Source organism: Barbus barbus (assembly GCF_936440315.1).
Source record: "Barbus barbus genome assembly, chromosome: 29".
Classification (NCBI taxonomy): Eukaryota; Metazoa; Chordata; class Actinopteri; order Cypriniformes; family Cyprinidae; genus Barbus; species Barbus barbus.
In genome coordinates this window covers 8,259,420-8,283,597 of record NC_136757.1, presented here as the reverse complement: position 1 = coordinate 8,283,597, position 24,178 = coordinate 8,259,420, and the positions used below count along the sequence as shown (strand labels likewise).

General features: G+C 37.4%; 2 protein-coding genes across 2 annotated transcripts; both read right to left on the bottom strand.

Moving 5' to 3' along the window:
• LOC306849049 (ELMO domain-containing protein 3-like) lies at positions 1-15,309 on the bottom strand. The gene is made up of 13 exons (XM_079383904.1): positions 15,260-15,309; positions 13,448-14,161; positions 7,335-7,406; positions 7,156-7,236; positions 7,007-7,076; positions 6,854-6,916; positions 5,512-5,600; positions 5,283-5,406; positions 3,877-3,999; positions 3,608-3,738; positions 3,456-3,532; positions 3,124-3,251; positions 1-2,076 (listed from the first exon to the last, which is right to left on the bottom strand). The coding sequence occupies exons 2-13, from the start codon at positions 13,481-13,483 to the stop codon at positions 1,838-1,840; spliced, it is 1,233 nt and encodes a 410-aa protein (XP_079240030.1). The 5' UTR covers positions 13,484-14,161; positions 15,260-15,309; the 3' UTR covers positions 1-1,837.
• Positions 15,310-16,828: 1,519 nt separating this feature from the next.
• Positions 16,829-21,219, bottom strand: LOC306849296 (steroidogenic acute regulatory protein, mitochondrial-like). Its single transcript, XM_079384226.1, has 7 exons — positions 21,081-21,219; positions 20,869-20,976; positions 18,976-19,103; positions 18,633-18,791; positions 18,251-18,435; positions 17,927-18,020; positions 16,829-17,462 (listed from the first exon to the last, which is right to left on the bottom strand). Exons 1-7 carry the CDS (start codon positions 21,142-21,144, stop codon positions 17,343-17,345), a joined length of 858 nt encoding a protein of 285 aa, XP_079240352.1. The 5' UTR covers positions 21,145-21,219; the 3' UTR covers positions 16,829-17,342.
• Positions 21,220-24,178: the final 2,959 nt, after the last annotated feature.

Here is a 24,178-nt window from a genome sequence, read left to right as displayed (position 1 = left end):
AGATTAACAAGCTTTTTTATCAAGGAATTTAAAACAACGATTCCTGGATGCTACATCTCTAGCGCTACCTGACATGCTAACAAGACGAGAGTGCAGAATAGGGTTGCAAAGGGAGGGAAAGACTTTCCCCATCAAGTTTTTTCCAAATGTACAGTATGTCACCGTCAATTTACATGAATGTTGCAACCCTCACATCTTTATTGGACCTGGACTAGGGAGAACAAGACGCAAATGACAATAATACATCAAATTCTCAACTATTTTCTGCACTAACCTGATGTGGCTCGACAGCAAATAAAGTATTCTACGTTTAGTTTTTTTGTGTTCAAATCAACAAGTCTCACGGTGTACTTGACTACACTATAAACAGGTCTCACATGTCTATTTGAAGGCTGTATGTTAGATGCAGTTCTAGAGTGATTGCTTCTCGTTATTTAAGTTTTCAACGTGTCTCATGCAAGTCTGAAGGAAAAAATTGTTAGGTTACATACAACATACAGCTTAAATGACCTGCAGCTTCCTGGCTAATGTTTTATTTAAGCCATGTCTTCCTAATAACTTTACACACTTTCATTGCTAAAAGTGCTTCCCGGGAGCTGTAACAATCTAATCACTATCCAACAACAATACACCATCTATTCTCTTAGGACAAGCTAGAAGACGTCTTGAGAATGCTGTAACGCATGAGAAGCAACCGACAACAACTTTTTAGGACTATTTCTGGCATAAGAGCGTTTCACAACATAAATTGGGGGCTCGTCCGGGTTTACCAGAAATTATCCAGTAAAAGATTAACGTCATGGGATCATCCTCACTCTCGTCCATAACACGTCAACATGTTCAAAGTCAAGTTATGACTACTTAAAACCGGAACGTACCTGCTATCATTAGAGGAAACTTAGGATTTGCCTCATGCAGACAAGCATAACAACATCTCCAAATATCACGTTTAACTTTGATTACTGCCCTAATTTTAGCACAAAGCTCAAACAGTTAAACAAATTTAGCTGATAATTCAAGTCTGCAAGCGTCAATGTTAGCCTTGTAATTGAACTGCAAAGTATATACTCAAACATCCATACATTTTGGTTTACAGGTCACTAAAATGCACTTTCCCATAAAAAATAAAACGCCCTGACTTTACAATTTCAGGCTCTTGTGGAAGAGTTTCTGCCAACAGAAACATGTCAGACAATCTTTGAATCATACTGTGACATTTCACTTTCCAAAGGGACAAAAAAAAAAAGTTTTGGCCTACTGAGGCTATTTCCTTCCAATGTTTTGATACCTCATTCCATTTTTCAACAGTGAAGAGCAAAGAGCCAACATCAATATAAACTCTGCCAACTTTCTTGGACATTGACTCGGTCACAGTGAACATGTTCAAATGACCACGAGGATCACAAGGCTTTCACTAGACTAGTCTCAATCACACACAGGAAGTCACTCTCAGTCAATACCACAGTAGTGGGTAAGGTGCTTGCTGGCTTCTGCAGCCCTCTCCTCTGCAACTGCAAACCCATGAGGCCTATAAACAATCTCTTTCTTCCTGACAGCTTCAAGACGACCTGCTGCCACAGAAGCGGTAATTCTGAGATTCTCCTTTTAAACTTGGCAACTAAATCTAGTCTTTCATAGAAGAGCCAACAGGTACTCTAGCAGAAAAAAAGACAGCAAAGAGTTTCATACTTTTTAGCAACTACAGTTACAACATAGACTTGTCTCTGAGTGTACCTAAGCATGAAAGGACAGAAAGGAAATGAAGAAACCGAGAGAACGACAAAGTTAGAGCACAAGAGATAGTCGAGACTGTACAAATCGAATGCCTCTCTGTCACTCAGATGAGTCTCGCCTCTCCCTCCATCTCAGGTGGCAGCTCACACACTCCAGTGAAGTTAATCTCTTTTCCCTCTTTGCCGCCCTGACTCCCTGCTCGAGACCCAGTGTCACCAGGTGAAGGGTTGCTAAGTGTGTCGGGTGATGTTCGGTGTCCTGTCTCAGCTCGTCTCTCCTTCAGGTAGCCCTCGAGACGTTTGAGAATCTGCTTGGGGTTCTTCTTAGCGAAGAGCTCCACTTCTGTGCATCACAGAGCAGAAAAAGGAAAGGTCAGGCTCTCTTTTTTCACTAGATAAACTCATGTTAAACACAAAGCTCTTTAGCCAGTTTCCACCCCCTTCACATTTCAACTAGGGCTGCAAGGATTCACCTGCTTTCTTGATGCATCGATCATAAAATTTGCCAAAGCACATGCACTGATCTTGAAACATGGACTTTTGAATCGTTTGGTTTAAATTGAATTTTTGAATCAAATTAATTGTTTGTTCCAGTCAATCCTTTTAAAATGCTAAAAATGTAATGAAATGTGATTCAGTAAAGTGCCTTTCAATATTTTAAAATATATAAACATTAAATTAGTGATAGATTAATTAATGGAGTCATAGTGAGGCATAAGTCAATTAAACTACTGAAGATTATGCAGTGTTTCATTTTACATTTGATCATTTAATTTCTGTAGTATTTTTTTTTTTTATCTTACCGTTATATTTTCCTACCTGATAAACATTTGTATGTTTTCCATTTGTAGCTTTGTTCTATTTGTACTTATCTGCTTACTTGCATTAAGTTAGTATTAGCATTTGCTGTGGTATCGAAATTGTTAGCAAGAATTGTGAAATTTCACATTTATTTAAAGTTACAACCTCACCATAACAACCTTGTTTCCAGCTAAATTTGTTCAAGCAAAAATCTAATTGTTCTGAATTTGCAAAAAATGTTCCTGAATCAAAAACATCTGATTCACGAATCAAATTGACTTGCTGTCTGCAGAAAGACTCACACTCCTAAGCTCAAGATCTATTCAGTATGCAGCAACTTTTACCCTAATGAATGACTGCATGAACAATGTGGAAGCTAGCAAATCAGAATAGAGGGCATTTACAAGTACAAAAGTACTTAAAAGTACAGTAGTAAAAAATGCTTGGTTTTGGTGCAAATCTTTAAAAGTAAATTATTGCCCCTTTAAATGATTTTGACCGAATGAGTGTTAATTAAAATCTATGCTGAATGTCTCTAAATGATACCCTGCACAAATATAACACTGTTCATTTGTAACTGAAAAATCACCTTTGAGTACATGGCCAGAGTCAGAGATGGTTTTCTGCTGGCTCTTCCACAGCTGGTAGAGGTGCAAGAACGTTGCAACATAAAAATCATTCAGCACTGCCACGACCTGTTGCCTTCGGTTACACTCCCTATGTGACATCACAAAGCAACGAAATGTTTTATTGCCATGGAAGCAACTGCAGAGGTTATGAAAGGCTACAGCATATACCTCAGACAGAGGGCAAACACAGCCAAATAATTTCAAAGCTTGACAATATGTAATTAATACTTTACAAAATAAACACCAATTAATGTTCAAAAGCTGCAGCTTCCTACATTGTGAGAGGACTTACTTGGACAGCACTTCCTCCCTGAGAGCATGCAGGGCGATTCGCGTCATGTTGATTGACATCACACAGAACGGAAAATTCTGCAGGTGTTGAAAGTGAAAATGAGCCTTTTATTGTCTTTGAATGATTGTATGTTTGATTGTGTTTTGCATCACCTGGACTGGATGCTGAGAGAGTTTGTAGATTTCTCTAGCAAGTGGAAGTATCTCTGGGTCCATGACAAAGTAAAGAGTGTGCATGAGGCCCAGAAAACCAGTTCCCCTTAGATCTGTAGCAGGGTCTGAACCTGGGAATATAAAGGACATGCAAAAACAAATATTACAAACAGGTGAATTGTATTTCATGACATCATGAAACTAATTAATTACCTTGATTTTTTTTGTTTTGTTTAGGCAATTTAAGCATAGGTGCTTTTTTGCTGTACCTTGAAAGCCTACGTTCTCCCAGTGTGGTCCATAGCGAGGGCAGTCAGCTCGGGTACAGGTCAATTTCCTGTAAATGGTCTGAAGTACACGCATGTGAACTGACTGGCCATTATCCAGAGAACCTACAGAATCACAAAGACATCATATGTAAGACATTTAGGCAGTTACAATCGAAAAAAAAACTTAGAGGGGTCATAACATTTAAAATCAAAATGTACTTTCTATGTACACATAGAACAGGGTTACTCTACAATAAAGAAATAACCGCTAACCATTTCCTGCTAAGATTTGAGCACTTTTGAGCAGATTCTTAAACAGCGCTGATTGGTCATTGTGTTCACACGCTCAACAGATACGCCTGTGCTTGACTTCAATGATCATCGCTTCATGCTCTTCACCGAGCGCTCACACAGAAAGACACGAGAGAAAGTGGAATCTTAGCGGGAAATGGACGTTTTTAAAATTTCAGAACTGAATGGTATCGCGGTCGGTACTTTTGACAACACTACACAGCTCTATTTTTAATTTGAACAAGACAATCCAACGGTAGCTGCACAGATCTCTGACTGCCTGGTGGACATCTCGGCATGGATGAAAGACCACCACCTGCAGCTCAACCTGGCAAAGACTGAGCTTCTCGTCTTCTCTGCCACTCCAACTCTACAGTACAACTTCACAATCCAGCTAGGTTTATCAAAAATAATTCCATCAAGTTCAGGTTAATTGTTCTTCAAAGACCACATTGCAAGGACAGCACGATCACGCAGGAAGATCGGGCCCTTTCTAACAGAACATGCTGCACAACTTCTCGTCCAGGCGCTTGTCATTTCTAGACTGGACTACTGCAATGCTCTTCTGCCTGGACTTCCTTCATCCAATCAAACCTCTACAAATGATTCAGAACGCAGCAGCACGACTGGTCTTCAATGAGCCCGAGAGCGTTCATGTCACACCTCTGTTTATCTTTCTGCATCGGCCACCATTTGTGGCTTACATCAAGTTCAATACATTGATGCTTGCATACAGAACAGCCACAGACTCTGCACCGTTCTACCTCAACTCACCCTTATGACTCTACAGCCCCTCCAGAAGCCCACAGTCAGTAAGTGAGCGACGCCTCGTGGTACCATCACAGAGGCACAAAATAATTTTTGTTCACTGTTCTATGCTGGTGCGATGATATCCCCGACCCTATCCGGAATGACAAATCCCTGACAACATTCAAGAGGCAGCTGAAACTCATATCTTCCATCAGCACTTTACTGTGTCCTGCTGAAAAAATTCTTCCTCTATGCTTTGACTTTTCCTTAAATCTTAATTCTGTTCTAGCTTGCATTTTCCCGGATAATTTAACTGATTTATCAATATTGAAAAGCAAGTTACACAAGTCACATGTTCTACTCACACTGTGCAATGGCAAACACTAAGTCTCTCTCCTCTACAAGGTCTTTGTGAAGCCGAGGAGGACCGAACAGGAAATGGGTTATGGCGGCTAATCCAGTCCTGCGAATGGTGGGCTGAATGTTCTTCTAATAGAGGAGAAGAGCAATTATAAAACAAAGAAAATAAGAAGAGAGTAAATGACAACTGTTTTCTCCTGCTGTGTGAATGTAGTCATAGTTACTTAAACTTACAAGTAGGTCTCCAAGATCAGTGGTCTGAAAGTGCTGCAGAGCCTCATTGAAGGAGATCAGCGGTGATGGAGTGAGATCCTCCGCAAGAACTACACAAGGGAAATACACTGTTTACTGACAAGAGACCACACAGTGCAAATTTGCTTTATAAACATGAATATGGCGATGTCCATTTCAAAGCATTTTTTTGTGTACTGAAGGCTCATGAAATGTAATTTCTGACTGGTTGTGTGGAACTGATCCGCCGCTAAGCCCCGCTGTTACATTTACATGTTGCCTACCTGCTCGCGTTTTACTGCCTCTGTCAAACACGGTGCAAGAAGCATTCACACTGAGTGAATTACCTTAAGATCTGCGCATCTGAAACACTTGAGTGATTACATTATACGCTTCGGTAAGTTGTACTGTATCTTTCAACATATCTTGTTTATAATTTTTATGCTAAATCTTATATTAAAGTGGAAGAGACTCGCACTTACTTGTCGTTTGAATTGAGGCACTACAGCATTCTGTCACACCACATTTGAGAGCATCAAAATGGCATTTATTATTTTAAATTTTGGATAAAAACACGGGCATGGCAACTGGTTTGAAATACAGGTGATTCAGGGATTAAACAGAACTTGAGTTAATGGTGCTCTTTTTTAACAGTTAAAAACTGTGTTCAAGTGAGATTGCGCTAATGCGTTATCACATTAACTTCAACAGCTCTAAATTCTACAAAAGAGATATTTTCTTTTCACGCAGTATGAGCAGCAGTATAATGACATGTTTTACTGTCCCCTTATGATTATTGGCTGATACATTTGTAGTTTACTTCAAGTTTGTAAGGAAGCACTGTATTGATATTTCTCAAACATTTTGGTTTGTTCTAAACCTCTGTTTTAATTATTTATTCAACCTGAACTGCTTAACATACAAACTCCACTTTCGATTGGCTAAACAGAGACAATTTTTTTTTTAGTTTCTGATCGATTTATGGTTCAGTTTATAGAGCCAACACAGGTGTGATATTAAATGACACCTAATTGTGGGGGCCTCAACATAAAAATAAAAAAAATCTCCTCCTCCACTTTAAACACAACATATAATTTATATGTGGACTGCTGTCCACATATTGTGCTGTATGTGGCCCATTTGTTGCCCAGATATCTCATCAAGAGATGCCGATGCTCCAGATTGTATCTGACAGTGATCGGGTTTCGTAATGTATCTATTTTAGCCAAAGAGGTGATGCCATCTCTCCAGGGAAGGGGCGTATGCTTAGTCACGGTGACGTAATGTGCTCAGTATCCAGGCTGACAGGACGTTGTTTCCATGGTGACAAGGTAATTGGTCTCACCTGGTTGGATGCTCTCCAGGGCATCCCACTCCTCTTGTGCTCGCTCCACCTCCAAGCTCACCTCTAGACAGACAAAATCACACACTGTTGTTGAACTGTTGAACTACTGACATCATTCTGTGTAACACTGTTTCTGAGTGATGAAGTCTTTACCTTCTGTTTTAGTCTGATTGCCTCCTGCTGCCAGAGACTGTAAGAGCCCATTCTGTTTCAGCACTGATATCTACACAAGTTCACACCATTACCATTGCAATTCAAACCAGCAGCACAGAACATCACGTGACTGTAAGTGAAATACTCACTGGGACAGTTTTGAGATAAGGGTTGCCATTCAAGTTGCCATTGTCTTTGATGCCATTACCTGAAGTCAGACCATTTAGGATCTATAAAAAATCCAAAACACAACAACAGGAAGCAACCATGATACATGCAGATATTCACAAGACCTGGTTTCATTGAACATATTTTAGCAGTTTCTTACAGTTGTGCATTTGGAGTGCCCATTGGTTAGATCCTCTGTCTGTTTACATTCTTGTGGAAAACCATTCAAGCCCTAAAAAGAAGAAATCAAAATACATATATAATATAAATAAATAAATATATATATATATATCAAAATATCTATATTGCTAATATTCCTTCCCTTGTTTTTGAAAAGCTACCACAAAAGTTTAAAATTAAACTGCATTTGAATCATAAGAATACATCTGAAATTAATTCTATTAAAGCATAATAAATTCAAACCATAAACTGAATTCACAACTGTGCACATTTCTATAAGTGCACACAATTTAAATTTTGTAATCGCCTTTACGTTTTCATCTATAACAATGCACTACATATACCAAATTTCAATAGGAAAGGAAATATCCATTCAAAGCGACACTGACAAATAGACTAAATTATATGCCCTGTACAAATGTTTTACAGTGCAGTGTACAGTGCTTATAATTTAGATTAGATCTCCCTAGTCAGTGTAGTTGCCTTGCCATGTTGTAAAATTCCCTCTGTGCTGTTTTCTCCCAGGCTGAAACAAAGAGAGGAGGTGTAAAGGATAGTATAGCAGCTGCGTCACACCTGTTAGGAAATTTGCAATGCAGCATCACATGTATTTATGCATGCCCCAATACAAAATCAGCCCTGAGCAAGTATAATATAGTGCAGCTTTTTCAAAGAGTAACAGACTAGATGAACTTCTCAGTTTTCTGTTTCATTCAATAATCTTTGACCAAAAATTCCTCATGAGAATTAAAGAAATTTATCAAATTAGCCGTTCAGATTAGACTTGTCACAACATATTGATGATAACCGTGATATAAAAAAAAAGTGAATGCGGAAATTATGTTAATACTACGCATGATAATATCGTAAATAACCAAGAGCCAGTAACTACTAGGTTGACACCTCCAGCATAGTAGGTGGTGTTACTGCAGAAAAAAGAAGGTAATGCATTGCGTAGCTACTATTGCTGCATAAAATCATGTCGGAGGAGAGACCTGCACCAGCAAATGTAGGAGTTTTTTGGATTCCATAAAAAGACTTGTTAGATCAGTGTTTCCCAACCCTGTTCCTGAAGGCACACCAACAGTACACATTCTGGAGGTCTCTCTTATCTGAACCATCCATTTCAGGTCTTGTAGTCTCCATTAACAAGCTCAGATGAATCACATGTATTTGATTAGGAAGAGTTGAAAATGTGTATTGTTGGTGTGCCTCCAGGAACAGGGTTGGGAAACACTACTAGACGGCCCAGTCTGGAGGAAGCGCCCTTAAACAGCAAGTCCTTGCTGTACGATTTTTACAGTCATAGTTACAAAATCCCTCTGTACACTTGTATTTTGAGTGACTCATTGGCAAAAAGACAAATCACAAAATAAAGTTAAAGATGAATTTGACTGATAGCATTATTTGCAATTTTATTATTATTTTATTTTTTTACAGATATCCTGATAGCCCTAGTTCAGATCATTTAGGCTTGAATTAAAATCTTTTTAATTGCAGACTTTGGTATCATTAAAAAAAATATACGCACACTATCAGTCCATTCTAAATATAAAAATGTATTATTACATTCCAGCAACGTTTCGGTCCACTGACCTTCATCAAGCATATGTAAACTATTACAGAGAAGACATTTAATAACAGTCACCACCAATGAATGTAATCAACACTACATGTGGATCAATCACCAACTCGTACGTCATGACTAACAAGGACCAGGGCTCGCAAAATTTCTAAATCCCTGGTAGCCCTTCGGGCAGGTACTCTTCAGATTTTGGTAACCCGAAAATTAGTTTAACTAGCCCAAATAAAATAAAGACCATAAATGTCAATCAAAAACATTTCGGGCACCTGAGCAAAAGCATTCTTTATACCAGACCTGTACAGCACGCACACAAAAAAGTGAGTAACTTTTAACTTTAATGTGCTATTTATATTTGATTTGACCCTTGATGTAACTAAATGATGTACATTTTAGGTTACCTGAGAAAACATTTTTACTGTACAATACACTGCAAAGTTTGGATCAATAATTTTTTTTAAAGAAGTTTCTTATGCTCATCAAGGCTGTATCTATTTGATAAAAAAAATACAATATTATTTCACAAAATAATATTGTGAAATATTATTGCAATTTAAAATAAATGTTTTCTATTTTAATATACTTTAAAAATGTATTAATTCCTGTGAAGCAAAGCAGTATTTTCAGAGTCACATGATCCTTTAGAAATCATTCTAATATGCTGATTTTTAATCAATGTTGGAAACCGTTGTACTGCTTTTTTATTTTATTTTTTATACTGTATTTTTTGGGACCTGTGATATTTAAAAAAAAATAAAAAAAAGTTAAAAAGAACAGTGTTTAGTCAAAATAGAGATTTTGTTACAATATAAACTATTCAAAAGTTTGGGGTCAGAATTTTTTTTCTTTTTTAAAGATACTTTAAATAGGTTTAAAGAAAGTTAAATAAGCTTTATTCAGCAAGGATGTGTTAAATGGATAAAATTGATAGTAAAGACTTCTATTGTTAGAAAATATTTCTATTTTGAATAAATGCTGTTCTTTTAAACTTTTTATTAATCAAAGAATCAAAGAAAAAAGTAACAGGTTCCAAAAAAAATCTTAAGCAGCAGAACAGTTTCAACGCTGATTATAAATCAGCATATTAGAAGGATTTCTGAAGGATCATGGGACACTGAAGACTGGAGTAATGATGCTGAAAATTCAGCTTTGATCACAGAAATAAATGCTATTTATAGTATAGGCATTAAAATAGGAAACAAATATTAGAAATTGCAATAATATTTCACAATATCACAATTTTTTTCTGTATTTTTCAAATGAATACAGCCTTGATGAGCAAGAGACTCAAAGTCAAAGACTCAAAAACAAGGTCAATTATTTATCAGGTTTATAATACAGCCCTAACATAACATATTATCAAAACAAACTATTTAAACTGATAGAATAGAATAGAATAGAATAGAATAGAATAGAATAGAATACAAACTGAAGCTAAACTTAAGCTGAGATCTGCAAGTTAAATATAAAAAAGTGAACATATGAATTCTTCTATAGCTGTCTAAACATCATGATGAAGTACAGTTTGTACAATACTCTTGTGTGAGACTGTACATGTTTCAGAGTTTTGTTACCGTTCTTTGCCCATCCTCCGCTATTTCCAGCACTTAATCAAGCCACTCTTCTTTAATGCATGAGGACGTTTTATTTCACGTCATTTCATTTGCGTTGGCTCTCGTGTTGAGCGCACTGCAACCATTGAAGTATTCAGTTTCTACAGCGACTCATTTGGTGCACATCGTTCTCTTTCTATGAAACCTGTAAACAGCATTCACCGGCTCTAACTCTGTCATGACATCAGCTCTATAGCGGTTTGCCCGAGCATTGCTATTCTTTCCCTTTTACTGGCGGCATTCAATCAAATGGCTTTCCAACTCATTTTTGTGTGCGCAAGGCACATTATTTCTTCTGCGCGGCCGCGGTGGAAGAAGAACACGTCGCGCGCGCGCTCAGTTTAGAGGGAACACTGCGTGGGAGCCCTGTATTTAAGGTAGCCCGTCGGGCAGGGCAGTGATACATTTTGGTAGCCCGACTGGAAAACACAATAGCCTGGGACATCGGGCTAGCGATTTTGGCGAGCCCTGAGGACTCAAATATCCAATAAAAAGACTTTGGTATCATGAAATCTGAGCACAGTTGAGACACTGTTGAGATCTCTTCTGAAACTCTGGAGCAGGATTTTTCAAACAGGGGTTTGTGAGTAGCTAATAATGAACTACATCCAATAGGGCTGCACAATGAATTATATTTTAATCATGATCAAGATTCCTGCTTCTTTCAATTAAAAGCAATTGCCTGCTGGTTGCTTATCCTAAAAACTTTTCTTTTTTTTCTTTTTTTGACATTGCCATTATCTTGTACTGGTAACAATCCAACATCTTTCCAATCAGTGAACATGTGAACGTCTCTTTACAGTTTTGAAACACTAACTTAAAATCTCAGGAGCTACTTCAAGTAAATATTTTACATTTATGAGATTCACCTAAAAATTATTTTGGGAATCAGGACTAAAACGTTTAGGAAGCAGATAGGGGCATGCGATATTTACTGTCTATGATAATATCGTAATTGTTGTTTTAACAATGTGCAAGCTGACATCATCAAGTATGTCACTAACTTTGCAAAAAACAAACAATAACCCATCTTGAGAGTCCCAAAGCATTCACCGTGTGATGAAACCTACTGGAATGCAGTTAGAATGCCTTTATAATTTAAGTTATATCCAAAATATCCCTATATGGGTTTTTTGCTTTTTATATTTGTAAGATATGACATAGTTAAAGGTGCTTTATGTAACTTTTTTGACTGTACTAAAGCATAAAAATGCCATAATATGTTTGCAGATGTTCAGAAAACAAGCTACGTTTACATAGGCTACTTGTTTTCTCTGAAGAACAATGCTAAAGCCAAATATTCTATACTTTGAAATGTGTGTACCATGTCAGAATGTCTGTTTTTGTTTTGGTCTGTGTGATTCCACCCACTGCCAATGTGCCAGTTAGTTAGTTAAAACACAGCTTACTGCAGCCATGGAAGCCAGACTTTGCTCAGGCATTTCAGAACAACCAAAACAACATTTCAGATGCGGTGCAACGAGATCGCTGATTAGTCAAGTTATCCCGTCCCATCGTGCAAAGTCACATGACTTTTTTGATGCGCAAGGTTAATAAGTTTTTTATGTGCATTTTTTAAATTTATGTGCATCTTGATGTTTCCATCCAGCAGATTTTTATGCGATATTCCAAAATGGGCATAAAAATAGGTGGATGGAAACCAGAGGTTGCGTTAGACTCATTTGACGTCAGGGTCATTTTGACGGACAGGGTCATAAAAATTTCGTCATAATCTATTATTACCCATCATTTTAATTTTCTTATTTTAATTATAATAACCCATCTAATTGCTTTTTAATTTTTAATAATGAACCTAAAGGACGAGCATACAGGCTTATGCATGTATTTATTTATGAAGAGAATAGATGAACAGAGACTGCGTCACATTTCATGTTCAACACACTAAAAACAACAAAATAAGCTGGGAGTAAAAAAAAAAACTAAAAAAACTATTTCCTCTGTTTTAATAGATTCTTATTTTTATGAACCAATATCGTTTCTTAACTCCCGATCAACGCTGTTTTCATTTGATGAATGCACAGTAGGCAATAGGCTAAGCTTTGTGCGTTGTTACTTTGTTGTTACAGATTTCAACTTCTGTCCATTTTATTAGGAAATTCAAGCAACAAATACTGTTTTGGCGCTCTTTAATGTGGCGTGATAGATCGCTGTAGACACCTCAGATCAAGCGATTCGCTTTACTAATACTCGCCTGTGAGTAATCAAAGGCATAGCAAAAGACTTTTACTTTTGTTCTGCCTCAGTGGAGCACACTTGCCACCAACTGGACAGGCCTAGGAATTACAGTTATAAATTACAATAGATCACCCTCAGTGTAATCTGCCAAAGTGACAGACGGCCTTCAGATTTTTCTGTCACTGCTAAAAAAATTCCGTCAATGACAGAGAATTTTCGGTTAACGCGACCTCTGATGGAAACATAGCTATTGAGTGAATGATTCAATAATCCATTCATAAAGACAGTCCTTTGCTTCCTTTCTAAATGAATGAGCTGTTTTGAACAAATCATTTGAATTAATAATTCAATGAATCACTCATTAAGAGAAGGACTTGCTGCCACCTACTATTTAGTGTCATATTTATTCATCCATGATGGGCCTAAACCTGTTAAATTATCAGCACAAAAACACACTCAGTAAAATAGAGCTAAATTATCATTATCGTAAATGATTCCCCAAAAAAATAAAGATCGTTTTTTTTGGTCAATATCACACAACCCTAGAAGTAGGACACCAAAAGTACAAATCTTCCATTAATTTAATCTCATTGCTGTCTAGTTGAACTGCTGAGATATTAAGCAGATCGAATTAGACTTTTTTTTAACCTGTGGGAGTGTAATGCAGTATAGTAGTTCTCTAGGTAGGGATGTCATACATACCTCTGTATGTACTGCGACTGCAACAACCCCTTCCATGACATGAGTCCACTGTCTCGCTGTCCCCTACTGTCCACCCATCCTGTGGACTAGGCCAATTGTAAACACTGCCCACTGGAAACACATGGTTCAAGAGCACTTTTAACGCTTTCAGAAGCACTTGCTCCCAGTCCTACAAGCATGGATTTAGACTAAAACAGCAGAAGAGCTTTCAGTAGTGCATTGTTTAACTTTAAAGTCTGGAGATTTAGAGAGAGGCTCGTAGAAACAGAGTTTGGCCAAGGAGCAGAGGCATAATTTGAATAGTAACAAGCCTGAGCTTAGTTTCTAGTGGGATCGTGCAGCGAGTTGTAAATCGTGATGGCCTTGTTGGAGAAGGATTTCTCAAGTCCGTCGAGTGCTAATTGTACCAGGCCTGTGCCACGTCAATGGGCGAGCGCTAGGCTTGCTACAAGTCCACTTATGTGAGACTGGAGCATTGCAAAGGAAATCATAAATAGATTGGGTACAGCAGCGATGCAGCTGTCAGTTCCTCTGTTTTGAAGACAAAATCTCAGCAGAAAGCAGAACGAAATTCAGACTTGGAGGATTGGAGGCTTGTTACAGGAGTCTGTCACTAAAAAGAGAGTTTATTGATGGCTTGGAGGGATTGTAGGGTCTTTTCAGAAACTCCCCATGGCTTTCCACCGATAGCTGCAGCAACGTCTGAATGAGTCTCTGTAGGACACACAATAATAAGTATTAGAATATGCAAATGGAATAAAAATCACATTGTAATTAATACTTAAAAATGCATATGCAATGCAAACATCAACGTGTGCAAAATACACAGGCACGCATGCACTCTCCAGCTTGCATTATGAAGCAATGCAAAGGAGCGCTGCACAGAAAATCGGCAAACGAAAAGCATGACGTCATCTGATCAAGACCGCATCCCTTTGAAATCGAAATAAATGGAGACCAGCAACACGATCATCAATAACCACAGATGAAATTTCAAACGCTCTCTCTCGTTTTGCAATGTATTTAATGAGCAGCCAGGCTTTATACGCCGGATAACTGGATCTATTGCATTCATAAGCAGAGAAAGGCTGAGAGGTGACGTCATCTATATACTGACTCACAAAACCTGAACTAACTAAACATAATAATAAACATAAACGACAGACAACTCAAAAAAGCCAAAGTATTAATCGATAATTACCGCTATATTGGAAATCAGTGATATGATGCATCAGCTCCAAATGCGGCACAGTATGACAGCATCCAGTGAACTGTCAAACACCTTCACAAAACATACATTAACCTTTATATGGAGACACGACGGCATTCATTTACACGTAACGTTATTTAACTTAAGCAATCGCGATTCCAGCAACCTATATTTAACACGGGAGATTTATATGACGGCTAATAATAATAAAGACCAACTTACTCACATAATAACACTTATTTCTGCCACAAATAACGGTATATTTCAGCTCTCCTCCTCATTCCCTTCAAGTTAAATGAGCAACACGAAACCCTCACGTTTACCTCAGCACTCAAGACATGCAGTTAATGTAGTTATTTCTGCTTAAAACATGTATTACTATCACATTTCAGTCAGAGACTGTGAAGCGTCTGTCTCGCGTCGAGCTAAACTGCCTCAATACTCTCGTTTCTAGCTTAGCGAACTTGCCTATAATTAGTCTTTTACGACACAGTATCCACCAAAACGTGCAAACAACGTAGCGTTGCCTTTCTTAGCTGATATTTACACATTTATATCGTTGCTACAGTGATAGGTATTAAATATTAGTTGTAGATTTTCACCTCAGTTTCTCTCCCTCCAATCTCGGCTTCCCTTCCCCCCCTTTGTCCACAGTAACTGAAAACCGCGACGCCTTCTGGGAATTGTGGTTCTTCTACTGTAAATAGACTTCCGGTTGGGTAGTAGCCCTTTAGTCACTCTTTAAAGTTTTTTCTTTGTTTTGTTTTCATGAAATTTCAGTGATTGCAGTACTTCATCTAAAACTACTTTGAATTGCTGTATAATTATGCTATTTTTTGGATATATTTATTATATATTTCTATTATATATTTTTTATTTCTATTTTATAAACAAATAAATAAACAAACAAACACAGGCGTAGTTCATGATTAGATGCCTTTAACTCAAACAGTCCTTTACTGAGACAAATTCACTCTTTTGGTTTGTTGAAATATCAAACGGCAACTTATGTCTTTTATAATTTTATATTGTTATAATATATATATTTTTAAGATTCTACGTGGAATTTATTTATATTTTTACAAGAGCAGCAATAACAACCATAATTTAGTAGCATAGTTCATGCTAAAATCTGGAAATTAGTAATAAAGAAGGATGTGCATCCATACATTTAAATCTAAAAATCTTGATGTTGACTAAATTGACAAATAAAATGAAGATTCATGTCCATGTTATTATGCTGTTAGGCCAACCAATTTATCAGAAACTGCACATATAGTGTAATGTAGCCAGGTTGAGGATTTTTTAAAAAGTGGAAATACACTTTACATATAGCATGTTTGGATTGTTTGTTACTCTTTCTGTTCCTACTGCTCATACGTTCAAGGTTTAACTTCTAAAACTTATTTGCCCACACATCCTAATTACTGTATGTTACATAAGAATGTCAAAGTGAGATAAAATAGAAATAACTAGCAATGAACAAACTGAGCTTAAGATAATAAGGGTGTTAGTGGAAGCCTCTATAGTGTTCTGATTCAGTCTGAAGGCTTCAGCTGGACCATCGTCGGCTGTTTAACTGTTTAACAATATTCAACATGTGTCTTTCAGAAATGTCCCAAAACTGTGGACGCAGAGGGGTCATTTGTACAACATCTGCTTTGAAATTCATTTAAAATAATTAGAATTGGCACACTGTGTCGGAAAATATGAAAAACATTAGAGAGGAGATTGTGGCCCGCCTTTGGCCAGGACATCAGTGTTTACCTCATTTCCTGCTTTGTGCAATGTTGGCTCAGTCGGATCTTCAAGGAGCTGAGAAGTTCCCAAAACACATGCGAATAACCATACACCTCCTTGCTTTAGCAGACCTGGGCTAATCCACTCCAGACGACAAGACATTTTTATGGACTGAATTTCTGCCTGTAATACGAGTCACATTCCCTTTCCGGGGGAAGTTTGCTTGAACATCAGTGAGACGCTAATGGGCAAAACGGACTTAAAATGTTGTTTATATAACTGGCAGAATGGCCTGCCAAAGTATGTAGATGAAGCTATTTCCTGTATTTCCTTACTCAATCTACAGATTGAGGTTTTGGTCATAATTTGTGCTCCTTCTTGTGTTACACATGTAGAAAAACAAACCCAGGGAACAACAAAACAGACTGATACTGTAGCTTGTCAATTTTAATAGTTTTAATGAATATTCACTTAGCAGACATGCTTTCCCAGGGTGATGCAATAATAATATTAACTTAAAATAAATACTTGTTTTTAAAAAAAAATACAAACAATGATAAAATAGGAACTAATAAGCCCAATAATTAATAGTCAGTGGTGTTCTGCAGAAGTATATGAGTGAATAAAAGGAAGTTCAAGCCACAAAATGAAGGTGACAGAGGAAGTAGGCCGTTTAGCATTGGGTTCAAATCAAAACTTAAATTTCTACTGCAATGAGCAACCTCTAGCATCCATTTTTAGTTATTACAGTTCTGTGCATGTGAAAATATTTTAAATAGAGTGGCTCGAACAAAGAGCAGCATATTGTTTTGATGGATAATTTAACTTCTGTATCTGTGTGACATTTTTACTGAAATGGGTGTGACGGTTTAGGGTGGGACGAGCTTGACCCTGAAAAGAGTCGCCCTTGTTATGGCATCTGTTTGAAAATGGCAAATGTGGATGTCAGCAGGCAATGGCAGCTTCCAGACCACCATTGGATGCCATTCTGTGCCTGAGATGGTTTGCGAAATCCACCTGGGTTTGCGAAAGTACTCGGTTGATGACGGTTTTAGGGATCCAACCCTGGAGATGGCAGAACAGGGACAAAACAGACATTAGATATGACACTCAGTTAGCTTATTTGGAAGAATAGTGTTACACTAAAGCTTTACTTATGTAGATATTAAGCCATTTAAAGCAATATCTATTAAATAGGAATTTAGATATTTGGGTGAACTATCTCTTTAAAGGGAAATTGTGTGATTTTTTAAGACAATGGAGAAAAATAAATAGCAAAAAGAACAGTTTCTAACAGATTTCCTAAAAACTCCCTCAATTAGTTATATTGGTTGAGTCTCTCTTTCTGTGTTAGCCTCAGACAAACAGAGTGATTTCGATTGCTCCAACAGTGCTAAGAGTGTTTAAACTTTTCAGGAAAATTTGCCTTGTAATGGCTTGCTAACAGATATTAAACTGGAATACAATAATATATTTGTAACATCCAAACACAAATGTATACATCCATACACACAGCACAATTAACTTACCTTAAGGTCTAAACTGAGCAACCAGGTAAATTTTGTCTTATTGGGATCTTCTGCACTTGGTCGCATTACAATACAGGTGGGTCCATTCTCAGCCCTTAGAAAGACAGCGATATTGTAAATATACATGTATATATTTCATTCATGACAACTCTCTGAATAGTTTTGGCATGTTAGTTGTACACACAAATCTAGACAGGTGGAGCTGGGGGAGGTGGAGGGTTTCAGAGGAACTCTGATAGCTTGCTGCAGGACCAGCTTACAGTGAACACCGATGTAGGCCATATACAGGCCATATACAGGAAAATTGTTCACATTTTCACTTACCTTACAAACCCTTTTTGCTCAGGCATTCCAGGGTGCTGAGTGGACATCCCGGCCAGGAAGCACGTAGATCCCCTCCGGTTGGCACAGCGGACACTTACAAAGTCTCGTGGGCCCACCACATTCCCAGGTGTTTCAGCTGAAACCTCATGTGTGATCATAGTATCCTGACCGATCTTCTGAAGAATCTGAGAGGGACCAAAACTGTATTGAATACCAAATATCTCTAGGTAACAGTAGCTGTATGTTTTATGTTACATCATGACGGAAGACTGTGAGTACGATATGAGAAGACATGAAGTCCTTTAAAAAGGAATGACATTATAAATGCACACACTGCGGTTAGACCTTCAGCACAGTCAGTAGATCATATGTTTCTACCCACCTTGACTTGTTTGACATTTGGGTTCCACTCCCCCATTTGTTCCATGTTATCCACCAGCTCCTCATATAGATAATCCGTCTTCTGTTCCAGCATCACTTCTAACTTAAAAACCTTGCCAATGTCTGGTAGTACTTTACTCATCACCTTATCACCATTGACCTGAGAGAGAAAAACCCACGTACACAATTTTTAATGATTATTTATACAGTATATATGAGCAAACAAAGGCCTGTGACACTAAATTGCTATATAAAACTGTATATTACAATATGCACAAACACAGGGCATCTATATATTGTCTCATTAGAATGAATGATGAAATCTGATTATTGATGACACATACATTCTCAATCTCAGTTTGCCAGCCATCCTGGTCACTGAGGATGCTGATGGACTTCTGCAGAGCTTGCTGTCCCTGCTGCACATAACACAGCTCAGCTTCACTGTACGTCTTCTCTGCAGTCCGACTACCTATGCAAAGAAACACACACATAAACGTGATCCTTTGCATAAAGAAATACATAGTAGATTTCTAAAGAAAAATGAGCATTTCTGTGAAACTGGTGGAGATTTTTTTACTGACCCTTTCTGCAAGTTACATTGTTACGCCAGTAGATGGCGACAAATGACAGTCTTTATGAGTGATTTACTGAATCATTCATTCAACTGATTAATTTAAAAATACGGAATCATTCAGGAACATTACAAGTGACTAACTTCTCACCCATCAGTGTTGGGGGTAACGCATTACAAGTAACGCTTGTTACGTAATAATATTACTTTTTTCAAGTAACTAGTAAAGTAACACATTACTTTTTAATTTACAAGAAAATATCTGAGTTACTTTTTCAAAAAAGTAACTCAGATACTTTTTCAAAAAAGTAACGCTAGTTACTTTTTTCCCATTTATTGACTGACAGTGCGCTGTGTGAAGATGCTGTTACTGTAGTTCTAGACTAAATGTGAATGCATTAATTCATCCCACTCGCAAAAAAACTGATTTAGTATTCATCAAAATGAATTAAAACAGTGAAATGCAAACCTGCAATAATTAAATATGTTAAACAACACAAATGTATCTAATCCCATTTTAATAACCAATGTCTTTGCTGCTGACTTTTGATGATCCAGTTCAACCATACTAATAAGCAAAAATGACTTTAGATAAACTAACAATTGTGCTTCATTGTTTTTTTATTGCTGAAGAGTGTTGAACCCTCTTCTCTTGCGTTCTACTTTACAGACGTGAATTTCCTTTTCCTTCAGCCTGAGGTTTATTCAGTACACTTTTTGGTGTGAAAGGCCTTTTACATTTGCTATGATTAGAACTTCTTGTATTAAAAACAATCAAGCCCTGCTCATATTTAAAAAGTAACGAAACATTACTTTCCATAAAAAGTAACTAAGTAACATAATTAGTTACGTTTTTATGGAGTAACGCAATATTGTAATGCATTACATTTAAAGTAACTTTCCCCAACACTGTCACCCATTGCCTCATAGTAAAGTGTTCCTCAGATGTGCACTTTATAATCTCTGCTAAAGTGGGAGGACCCCATCTTACTGATTTATGAATATTAAGAATTCATACATACTACTGATTTCATGTACAGCTTACTATATAGTACAGTAGCCCCTCACTGCAGAACAAAGATCCAGGGGGCAGGGTTGGATCCACATCTAGGGAGTGGAGATGGTAGGTTTAGGGGTGGGGATGGGTGGGTTTAAGGATCAGGGGGTGGAGACGGGTAGGTTTAGGTATATGTAAGGTGGGGGGAGTTGGACCTAGATCCAACCACGCCCCCTGGATCTTGTGTTCTGCAGTGAGGACCATCTCATTTAGTATGGAAGTAGGCATATTTGAATGCAGGGACTGTCATATGAGCAAATCATTGAATCATTCACTCAACTGATTTGTTAAAAAATGTTGATTTGTTCAGGAATAAAAGACCACAGCTGTTTATCAGAGATGTACAATTCTGCTGTGGTTTTGTTTATAACTATTTTCATAGGTCAAGCAAAAACAGATAAATAATTGTAAATGCTGTGTCTAAATTGTAAGTTACCAAAAAAGCACACACTCACTAATATTCAAACCAACAGCACTATAACTCCTGTAATATTGTTTTAATAATATACTGTATATATAACAGTTAAACCAAACAACATGTACTTCAAGTTGAAGTGTCTCTCTTCCCTTAAAATGGACGTTTATGTGGTATAAAATTCCTCTTACTGAGAAGGGAGCTCCTTCTTCGGATGTGGTTGATCCAGGCACTAGGTCCAGGTCCGGAAAGCTTGTTCAGCTCATGATGGATTGCAATCATTGCGTTCTTCCTCAGACCTGATTGTAATAAAAAGATAAATATACACAGAAAAACCTGAATAAATAGTGGCATATATTACAAATATTTCAGAAAACTCTGGATTCCTGAATCAGCTCCTTACCTGTCATGTTTCTCATGTGCCTGTAGGAAATGCCAGCGCACAGTTTGAACGTTGCAGGCAACATTTTAAAAGTTTTTTTCAATAGAGGAATGAGGGACTACTCGTGAAATGTGGGCACGGCGAGTTAGAAGTGGAATCTGAGGAACAGCTGGCTGCTTCGGCCCCTTTATAGCCCCATCAGACAAGGCCGTGTTCTCGTAACCTCACAGATAAAACAGCACCATCACTCAACCCACAGGGTCGCCCTGTATATCAAGGATGTGCAGTGAACACAACGGCCTATCTGTTACCAATATAAACACGCTGTTACAGATAACGGCCAGTGCCTGAAGACTACCCACACAAAACACCGGTTAGTACACTCAAGTTGCCTGCATTTCTTTCTTTTTCCAGTCAAAACAAACAGTACAGAGCAGCTAAACTTATCTACAGATATATTTTAGGATAATGATAAGCCAGAAATTCTCAGTATGTCACATCTGTCATTCTCTTCCGGTTCCATTACAGCTTTTGGTCAGGAGGTCAAGTTTACAATGTGACAATCACTAGCCAAGATTGTCCTGTATCAACATCATCATAACTCCAAGAGGTCAAATTAAAATGACATCATTACTGTGACAACCAAAAAAAAGAGGCAATTAGTGGCTTCTCCAAAAATCAACCACTTTTGTGGACATTTATTTGACAAATTGTAGCATTCAACCTTACGTTAGTTGACAGAGCTGTAAGCTAGGCTGTATTCTGCAAATCCAGGTCACATCTTGTTAGAAGCTGTGCTACACAAACCCATATCAAAGCTGCAACAAATCAATTCTCCATCAATGACAACAATAAGAGGCCAGTGTGACAGCCTTGGACTCGGCGCCAATGGAAACTTTTCTAGTTGTATGAAAATATTGGTTTAATGACTCGTGGTTTTCAGCTTGACGTAAAATCAACTCGTTCAAGAACATTTAAGGCTTTATGAGTGAAAGTACCTTAACCCACAACCCCGTGTCCCTCAGAGTAATTTATACTTCAGGCCTTGACCTGACCACCTTCTTGTCTGGAAGTGTGGAAATTACTGCCATAATTTGTTAAAATAAAGCTAGAACAGGTGCAAACGAGAGAAGTTTAAACTATAACTAAATTAATTACACCAAATGACAATCAAATTACTTACATTTTATCAATATTACCTGAGAAAAGCCCCCAAAATTAAATTAAAAGACTATTGTGGCAAGTGTGTGAAGTGAGTAGAAAATGTGAATAAAAATTAATTACATATAATTGACATTTTAAATTGGAATAATATATATATTTATACATACATATATATACCATATTACGTATATATATATATATATATATATATATATATATACACACACACACAGTGGACATAAAAAGTCTACACACCCCTGTTAAAATGCCAGGTTTCTGTGATGTAAAAAAAGAGACCAAGATAAATCATTTCAGAACTTTTTCCACCTTTAATGTAAACTATAACCTGTACAACTAAATAAAAAAACTAAATGAAATCTTTTAGGGAAGGGGGAGTAAAAATAAGAAAATTAAATAAGGTTGCATAAGTGTGCACAGTGCACACCCTTAAACTAATACTTTGTTGAAGCACCTTTTGATTTTATTACAGCACTCAGTCTTTTTTGGTATGAGTCTATCAGCATGGCACATCTTGATTTGGCAATATTTGCCCACTCTTCTGCAAAAATACTCCAAATCTGTCAGATTGCGAGGGCATCTCCTGTGCACAGCCCTCTTCAGATCACTTTCAGTCGGATTCAGGTCTGGGCCAGTCCAAAACTTCAATCCTCTTCTGATGAAGCCATTCTTTTGTTGATTTGGATGTATGCTTTGGGTTGTTGTCGTGCTGAAAGATGAAGTTCCTCTTCATCTTCAGCTTTCTAGCAGAAGCCTGAAGGTTTTGTGCCAATGTTGACTGGTTTTTGAAACTGTTCATAATTCCCTCCACCTTGACTAAGGATCCAGTTCCAGCTGAAGAAAAACATCCCCAAAGCGTGATGCTGCAACCACCGAAGCATCGTGTTCCTTTGGTAATGTGCAGTGTTGTTTTTGTGCCAAACATACCTTGTATGACCGAAAAGTTCAACCTTGGTTTCATCAGACCATAACACATTTTCCCACATGCTTTTTGGGAGACTTATAATGTGTTTTTGCAAGATCTAGCCAGGTTTGGATGTTATTCTTGCCACCCTACCCCATAACCAAGACATATGAAGAATATGGGAGATTGTTGTCACATATACTACACAGCCAGTACTTCCTGCAGCTCCTTTAATGCAGCTGTAGGCCTCTTGGCAGCCTTCCTGACCAGTTTTCTTCTCATCTTTTCATAAATTTTGGAAGGACATCCAGTGCTTGGTAATATCACTGTAGCACCATATTTTCTCCACTTGATGATGACTGTCTTCGCTCTGCTCCATGGTATATCTAATGCCTTGGAAATTCTTTTGTACCCTTCTCCTGACTGATAGCTTTCAACGAGATCCCTCTGATGCTTTGGAAGCTCTCTGCGGACCATGGCTTTTGCTGTAAGATGCGACTAAGAAAATGTCAGGAAAAGCCTACTAGAACAGCTAAACTTTATTTGGGTTTAATCAGAGGCACTTTAAATGATGGCAGGTGTGTACTGACTCCTATTTAACATGAGTTTGAATGTGATTGCTTAATTCTGAACACAGCCATATATAGAGGCTGTGCACACTTATGCAACCACATTATTTTAGTTTTTCTTATTTTTACTCCACCTTTCCTAAAATATTCCAGGTTGTTTTTAATCTCATTGTACAGGTTATAGTTTACATGAAATGTGGAAAAAGTTCTGAAATGATTTATCTTGGTCTCATTTTTTTATATCACAGAAACCTGGAATTTTAACAGGGGTGTGTAGACTTTTTATATCCATATATATATATATATATATAAAATCAGATGAAAATGAAACCATTTAACCAAATGAAGTCAGTATTCCTTACCATTTATTATTAAATGTTTTACGCTTACCTTTCAAGATATTAATGTACTCTATCATAATACAAACATGTTCAGATTTCTAAAAGAACTACACAGTTATGTTC